Source organism: Xenia sp. Carnegie-2017, unplaced genomic scaffold (genome assembly GCF_021976095.1).
Source record: "Xenia sp. Carnegie-2017 unplaced genomic scaffold, XeniaSp_v1 HiC_scaffold_20, whole genome shotgun sequence".
Taxonomy (NCBI): domain Eukaryota; kingdom Metazoa; phylum Cnidaria; class Anthozoa; order Malacalcyonacea; family Xeniidae; genus Xenia; species Xenia sp. Carnegie-2017.
Window position 1 is genome coordinate 11188550 of NW_025813483.1, and position 9226 is coordinate 11197775.

At 37.2% G+C, this 9226-nt stretch overlaps 1 protein-coding gene across 1 annotated transcript; it reads left to right on the top strand.

The window, feature by feature from the left end:
• Positions 1 to 4698: 4698 nt before the first annotated feature.
• LOC124441679 lies at positions 4699 to 6522 on the top strand. Its single transcript, XM_046992145.1, has 3 exons — positions 4699 to 5033; positions 5205 to 5373; positions 6461 to 6522. Exons 1-3 carry the CDS (start codon positions 4815 to 4817, stop codon positions 6520 to 6522), a joined length of 450 nt encoding a protein of 149 aa, XP_046848101.1. The 5' UTR covers positions 4699 to 4814.
• The last annotated feature ends 2704 nt before the right edge of the window (positions 6523 to 9226 follow it).

Sequence of the window (9226 nt, forward strand, 5' to 3'; positions counted from 1 at the left end):
TAGGTTATATTGATCAAGAGAAGAAAATTATATGTCGATTGAAAGAAAGCATATATGGTTTTGAAACAGGCTGCGATATTTGGAATTCTGAAATCGACAAGTTTCTATTGTCAAATGAATATCGAGAAAAAGTAATGCAGATTCGTGTTTCTATATAAAGTCCATTAAACGAAAATGGTAAATTCGACTTTGTCATATTGGCCTTGTATGTGGATGACGTACTGTGGTTTTTCTAATTTTACGATATGTTGACTAAAGAAAGAGATCTCTTGCTGAAATTCAAAGTCAGACATGTTGGTGAAGTAGGTTACATTTGGGAATGTCAATGAAAGCGCAACCGTCAAAAGCTAAAACACTTAGTATCCAGTCAGTCACAATATTTGCTTGGAATACTAAAGTTTGGAATGGATGAATCAAAACCGAGTATCAACACCACTAGAATACGTCAAAGAAGTTTGTATCATTATCTGATAATGAGGAAGCCAGTAGATGTTCAGAAATATCAAATGGCAATAGGTTTATTAACATATGCAACTGTTGCAACTCGTCCAGACTTAGCTGCCGCCGTCGCAACTTTATCTAAATATATGTCAGACCAGGTATAGATCATTGGCAAGCAGTGAAAAGAGTGTATCGATTATATCAAAGGAACGATGCACTATAGTCTTGTTTACTGCAAAATGGAAAGATTCAAAGATTTAGTTTTTCAGACGCCGATTGGGGTGGTGATGTGGAACAAGACGTTCTACATCAGGGTATGTTTTCAGATTCAAAACAGTACGATTAGCTGGTGTAGTAAACGACAGACATCTGTATCAAGATCTACAACTGAAGCCGAATATATTGCTTTGAGTTCAACTGCAAGAGTGTATCTGGCTAAAGACTACTGAATGATGTTGAATTGTTGAAACCTGTTCCTGCAACAATTACGAGATAATCAGAGCAGTCAATTGTGCAAGAGTCCTAAATTTCACTTAATCGCACAAAACATTGACATATCCTATCATTTCATTAGAGAGCAAGTTAATAAGGAAACGCCATATGCGTAAAGTATTGTCCCTACAGAATCAATGATTGCTGACATTATGACTAAACCATTAAGCAAGCCTACACGTATGAACGTTTTGAGATCTTCTTGGTGTAAAACAAATTTAACTTAATAAGTAATTTAGTTGATCGTTAAGTGGGAGTGTTAAAAGGAAATGACATCACAGTGTATAATATTTCGTTATTAATCATGTGACCAATGTACTTTTTGTCCCGCGAGGATAAGAGAGCACATGTTTGTTAAATATATTCTCAATTGTTATTTTGTTAAACGGTTGTATGATTCTATCTGCTTATCGGTCAAAACCTCTTCTAACAGTTCTATGGTCAAATAAACGACGTGATGATTTTAATGATGTTTTGTCTGCTCCCAATTTCCTGCTTAATGAAGTTTAACAATACGTAATTTGATAAAGGTATGTGTCTGTTCAGCATATAAATTACATCGTTATGTGACAACGTTTATTATTACGTCATAAGATTGGTATATTTGTTGCAACGAATTGATTGTTCATTCGAGTTATAATATCGTCAGAGTATCGTCGAGAGTATTATGAGATATTATTGAAAGGCGAAGCATGACTTCATGCATGCTTATGTGCCATGGATATGCGTATGGCTGCGAAAATCGATAATTTAGTATTCATACATGCATCTTCCTCTTTATTAGTTTCTACTTAAATCAATAAGTGATTACAGATTTTTAACATATGAATATGAGCCGCCAATTGTCTAAGTTCTGCCGCCCCTGTTGTTTTTTTTGGAATTTTTGTGCATTTTCAAGTGATTGTCACGAATGGCGAATTACGTGAGATCGCGTTGGCACGTGGGTTTTCCGCGACCCAAGAGAAGCGTAGACTATGATTTATCAAGTGAAGTCAATCGTGCTGCACCTGGCCAGACTGAAACCCATTGATGAGCAAGACACGAAAGATTTGTAACGAGCAGGGACCGTTCCCGATGTGAGTGACGTTAAAAAACGGGAGTAAAGATGCAAATAGTTAGCTGATCAAATGAAACTGCGGCAATTTATGACGACCAAAGAATGATCAATAATATTTTGAGAGAAAAAGTGACCGTGAAAGTTTGTATTTCGTTGATGAAATATTAATCTCTTTCCTTCAACCAGCTCGATATTTAAATGTTCTTTGTAGTTCAAAGATTACTCTCGAAAACTGATGAAAGAGGACAACCATGTATATTTTACGCTGCAGTCGCGAAGTCTTAATTCTCTTACTTCCTTGTTAATTACGTAAAAGACACCAAAGTGTGTGATAGCTAAGAACGGAGAGTGTACTTCATGTAGCCACGAGAATGGGTGACGTAGGTAAGGCTGGAAGCCATGCTGCGTATTCGGACTTAGGCTTTTTTTTTTGATAAGTTGTTGAAAGCAAAATTTCTTGAAATGTTTTGTGAAATTTGATTGATATTAACATACTATCAAGCTTGTTGTCACTGCTGTAATGGATGACTTTGCTTTAAAATGTAGTCAACCTATTAGAAATTATGTATAAATCCCTCTTGGTATTCTTACACTAGCCTCGTGCTAACTCAATCCCAACTCTAACTAACCACGAACTAAGTTTACCCATTGCCATGCAGTTGTCATTCACGTATTCATATAGTTGTTTATCTATGCGTAGCAAGTTATCTGAGGTGAATTTTGTTGTAGGCCAAGGTAGTTCATAGTTGTGCTCTTTGCCAAGGGATATTTTAAGGATTTTACACAGGGAAGGCACCAACCACAAGACACTCCGTAAAGCGTGAGCCATGTGGCAGAGGGACCTGAAATACCCTTCCCAAGTAAAATTTTAAAAACTGCATCTTTGTAAATGCTATTTTATGCATTTGAAAGCAATTTACTAACAGCGTAAGAGACGTGCTATGAAATAAGCATTCTTTCTTCAACCGAGCAATGTATTATCCGCAATATAGAAATACTAATTGAAAACACGCCAAAGGGCTTAAGATGGAGAGGGGTGGGGTATTTGATTCAGTGCGAGGCCAACATGAGTGCCTGAGATTTTCATTATCACCTTATCTCTTTGTGATGTAGCTTTTCTTCGTAACTTGTTGCAACATGACATCATTGTTGATCTTGTAAACCATGTTGAAAGCGTGAATGCCCGATCGCCACTTCATTTTGCCGCAACGTTCAACCATGTTGAGATCGCCAAGGTGTTGCTAGAACACCGTGGAAAGATAACAGAGGTTGATATCACAGAAAGATGTCCATTGTACATCGCTGCTAACAAAGGACATGCTAATATGCTTGAACTTTTCCTGAAACACGGTAAAACGATTTTTGCAACATGATATGTGTATTTTGCTTAATGACTTTCGTCGTCGGCAGAAGGATTAAGGATTTTTCGTTTGTCCTCCTGGTGAAAATGTTATTTGTTTAAACGAAAGGTACAGTCGCCCCTTCCTGCTGCCTATGTATTTATAAAACATTTCTATTTCAAAAAAGCAGAGTGCAAGTTATTGTTCAGCGAGGAGTATGGTGGAAGTCATTACCGCAATATACTTCATGTTGCTGTGGACAGTGGATGAACGTACTGTACAAGTTTGTCTGCAAGATGAAGATGTGATTCGTGAAGATTTGCGCGAAGAAATCAGACATGGAGATGGTTATTTGATTCATGCGGCTTGCAAAATGGCATGAAGAAGTGTTTATTTCGATTTGTGGATGTAATGACACATTTGGACTTACTTCAGTTGAACAGAAAGGATAAACAAGGATTCACCCCGATTCATAAGTAGGTTTTACGTTTCATTCGTATCATCTGTACATTTAATTATTCAGGACTATTGGATTTAAGCCTGGCGTTATCACTTTGACAATTTATTTCATTCTAGAGCGGCAATCAATAATCACAGTGATATTGTCTCTTATTGGATCAAAATCCAAGATTTTTGTCAATGAAAAGACGGAAAACTCAGTCTGCGTTGGTCCTTGCCGCTCAACGCGGTCATGTTCGTGTCGTTGAAGAACTGCTTAAATTGGCTGATTTCACCATTCGTGATGACAGCAATAGAACGGTTCTTCACTATGCAATTGCATATCCTGAAACATTGAGAATTTTGCTGAAGGTATGCGTGGTTTGCTATCGTTTTGTTTGGAGATGAAAAGCGAAGCTTTAAATTTTAATCATAATCAAACACGTTATAGAAAAAGATCTCGGGCCGTTGCTTATTAACGAGAAAGAAATAGACGGTTATACACCCATTCATAATGCCGCCTTAAAAGTTTCTTGAGGTAAGTGTGTTGCTTTTGCTTTGAAATTAAGTCAAGACATACACAAGTACATTACAGGAGGCTCATTTCTTTATTTTAGAGAGTGCCCGTATTTTGTTAGAATATAACGCTGATCTGAATGTCTTCACGAACACTTCTCGTTCGCCATTACATTGCGCTGTTAGTTCACAGAACTCTGATGTGGTTGAATTAATCCTAGCCAATGAACCAGCTTTGATCAACAAGGTCGATGCCACAGGGAAAACGCCGTCCATACAGCAGCGAACTACAGTAGCCAGAGGTCGTCAAATGTCTTCTGAATAACGGAGCAATTATAGTTGGTAATTTTCTATCTTGCCATCAACGAAGTTTACAGAGAAAAAGATAACTGTAAAATGTCTTAACTTAATTGATAGGGAAGAAAGATTTGAGTAAAATATTTATTGTGTACTTAAGGGATGGAAATTTGTTTAGTCCACTTCACATTGCTGCGTTCAAAGGACATCTTAATATTGTTGAATTGTTGGTGATGTTCAAACCTTCCATGATCGATTGGGAAAATAAATACAAACGAACAGCATTGCTTACAGCAGCTGTGAAAGGCAAAGCAGATGTTGTGAAGTATTTGCTAGATAGCCTGGCGGCAATTACAGAAGATTATGAGTTCTTTAACTGCTTGGATTGGGCCATCATAAATGACGATACAAAAAGCGCTATGGTAATGATGTGTCATGATAGATGGAAAGAGGTATGTTTCATTATAATGTATTTGATTTTATCAGTATAGCAATTAAGGTAGCATTCGGTTTGACAGTAAGTATATATTCAACATATTTCTTATTTTGTGCATCTTCAGTGTACTGGTGTTGTTGTTTTTTGACAAACTGTCGTTTACGAACAACACCGAACTTGTGTTCAGATTATTTTCAAGACAAAAAATGGTACAGAAGGAACGATGGCGAAGTTGGTTTCTAAGAATATGTCCGAAGTGGCGTATCGAGCTCTTTCTAACAGCATGAATACCACAGGACACCCAGAGAGTATTGACCATTTGGTTGCATACGACTTTTTCTGTTTACAAAATGCAGGTGTGGTGAGCAAGCTATCTTATATAGAAAATAAAGATCTACTTGAGAATCTCAACATAATCCAAAAGTTCTCAAAAACGTTAAAAATTGAGAATGCTACAATTCTCATAAGTAGCTACTACAATGGCTCCGCCAAGGGTGGGGTGGGTGTTGGGGTGCAATATTTTCTACACAAAGAAAACATAATTGCTATATATTTTCCTCATTTCCCACCACCACCATCAACATAACCACCATTAACACAACCTCCACCAACACAACAACCACTACCACAACAACCACCACCACCATCAACACAACCACCACCACCACAACAACCACCACCACCATCCACACAACCACCACAAATACCACCACCACAACAACCGCCACCACAACAACCACCACCATCAACACAACCACCACCACCACAACAACCACCACCACCATCAACACAACTTCCACCAACACAACCACCACTACAACAACCACCACCACCATCAACACAACCACCATCAACACAACCTCCACCAACACAACAACCACCAACACAACAACCACCACCACAACAACCACCACCACCATCAACACAACCACCACCACCACAACAACCACCACCATTATCATCAACACAACCACCACCACCACAACAACCACTACAACAACCACCACCACCATCATCACAACCACCATTAACACAACCTCCACCAACACAACAACCGCCACCACAACAACCATCACCACAACAACCACCACCACCATCAACACAACCTCCACCAACACAACAACCACACATGCAAAACCACCACCACCACAAAACCACCACCACCATCAACACCACCACCACCATTACCACCAGTCTATGCATCATTGCTTCCATGTATTGATGAAGTATTGTATTGTCTGCAAAAGGTCGCCAAGGTTGAATAAATGAAACAGTCACGTGGTTGGGTTATTTATATCTTATCATATTTGAATAAGACATTTTGTATAGACATAGCCACTGACTACGCTTTTTAGAACCGTGTTTTCATTTTACTGTTTTCATCGTGTACATCCTCTGTCTCCTTTTCGACAAGGCTTTCCTTATAGTTATCCTTTTTCGCAGTTACAAACAAGAGGGTAAAAACTCAAGCCATTTACCGCCATCAAAGCGATGTTGCGAAATAGCAGTTACCAATGCCTATGTCATCCTGTCTGCTGTAAATACCTTAAAGCAAAATGGATGGAATTTGGATGGAAAGTGTGCACAACAAGTTTTATGTTTTATTTCTTGTTTTTGGTTTCTCTTAACGTCTACGCGTTTGGAATTCCTTCATATAAGGCGTCTGTTGGCAAAGATGGTAATGTGAAGATTAATCAAAATACATAACAACGGTAACTCCAAGTAACGTAAACATTTTGATTAAACGTTTCAACTCTATTTAGTCATCATCAGAAATGATTATGTTACATGTGTATGCATTATATATAGACTGTATGTGTTTTGATGTAGTTGACAGAAGACAGATAGTTCTCTCTTGCCTCGACACAAGACTACACGGATATGCTACTACAGACAACAAATCAAAAATCTATAAACACATCAACAGCTGCGAACAATTTACTCATCTCACTGATTTCTTACAACTTAACATGGACGAACCCAATACCGAACAATTTGACCCAACTCTCTTCCTGTTGAACAACTGTCACATCATAGACAGGGCAAGGATTGGTCAAACCTTTATTCAAAGAAACACTCCCATCCGTAGAAAACCGGAACTTAATCATGGCACTAAAGCTTCGAGTGAACTATCTGTTTCTGTTAACTTGGTCAAATTATATAAAGTCTATATATACTGCGCACGCATGTAATATAATCATTCCTGATGATGACTAAATAGAGTAGAAATGTTGAATCAAAATCCTTACGATATTTGGAGTTACCGTTGTTATGTATTTTTATTAAAATACTCAGTGGTTCCCGCAAACATTTTCGAGGAGATTAATTATTTCACGATTTTCTTGAATTTGTTTAGTTTTATGTTTTCGTTATTGAAACTATTTGTGTTTAGAATTACCAAATGCGTCGATAAATGTTAAGGTAGCGATGCTTATCTGTCTCATATCTGCTGGCGTTCAAACATTGAAAGAAATCGGTCAGGTTAGCATTTTCAGTTTGTGGTCGTAAAAGTTCCCTCGTATAAGCCATGTATATTATAAATACCACTTTATGTTTGTGCTCGTTGCAAAGCTGTTATAAAATATTAGGGACTGCGATCAAAAAATGAGACTTATTCATGACAGCAGAATGATACGTAGAATGAAAACGTATGTATTTTGCCTTGGAACATCGGCTTTCTCAGTGAAGGTGTGATTGATAACCTTGCAGTTGCAGAACAACAATAGCATGACCTCAACAATATGGCTGCTATTTGTTAAAGCTTATTTATCTTTTTAGTTTTATTTTAATTTAGTGATGAACGTTACAGTTTTAATTGGCAGTATTAGTATTTTGTTCCATTTTATCTTCAACAGCAATCCTTCATTTCTATAACATTTCTGTAAGAAATGACAAGCTACAAACCTATAACAAAAATTTTTTGTGTATAGGGCTGATTTTGTTGTCCTTTCCCCTGTATAAGAATGGCGAAATCGTTAAAAAGGAATTTAAAAAATATGTCTACGCTTAATTTGATCTCTTGATATTGACATGCTCTATTTAATTATGTAGTTATTCGTTTACAAATTCAATTATCTTATGGACAAAGTTAACTATTTGGAATGTGTTCTCTACGTATCAACATTCATCTTTGCTGTACCAAGTAACGACAGTATGTCTGTAAAGACAAGTTTTCAATGGATGGCCTGTTCTGTAGCGTTATTCTGTGCTTGGATAAATCTTATTATGTATTAAGAAGGTTTGCCTCCTACGGTATAATTATTCTTATGATGAGAAAATTTCGTTCACACTAATCAAGGTTCGTCTGCTGAAGTTAGGACTTCTCCCTCTACCCTAATGTTTAATGATATCAACAATTCTTATTTAGGTCATGGGTCTCTTAATATTTTTCTTGGTCGCTTTTGCTGCCGCTTTTACAGTAATAATGAATGATAGACAGGGATTTGAGAGGTTTAGCGTGTCTATCTTAACTGGAGCAACAATGACGATGGGAGAGTTTGATTTTAAACAGACATTTCTCGGTGACCACTCTGATTACAACACATTTTATCCATTACAGTTGGTCCTCCTTGTTGGTTTTCTTGTCGTTATGCCTATCATTATTATGAACCTTCTGCTTGCCCTTGCCATTGATGATACCAGTAGCATTATGCAACACGCTAAGCTGCAGAAACACATTCAAACGGTAAGGATATTCATGAAACTATCAAATTAGATCCTATAGATAACGTATGTCAATGAAGTTAGTGATGAATGAACGTCAGACAACAAGAACAGTCTTACAGTATCTAAAATATAAACTAAGATAACGTGTCAGTGTAGGTAGTGATGAATGAGCAATGGAGAACGAGAACAGTCTTTGCACTATCTAGAATATAAACTATGATAACGTGTGTCATTGTAGGTAGTGATGAATGAAAACAGATAACGGGGACAATTTTACACTACTTAAACTAAGATAACGTGTAGGTGGTGATGAATGAATGAGGTGAATAAAAGCAATCGTTATGACATTTATAACATTTTCTTTTAATTGATTTAGGCAAAATGATAATTGACATAGAACGGAAGAGGTTTTATTTCCATGGCGAAGTAGAAAAACACTCATACCTTGTTTACAGGAGAGACCCAACAAGACATACAACTTTACCCGCGCCGTTTGGGATTTTGTATTTTACGGTCCTGATTTTTCTACCAATGTAGCGATGA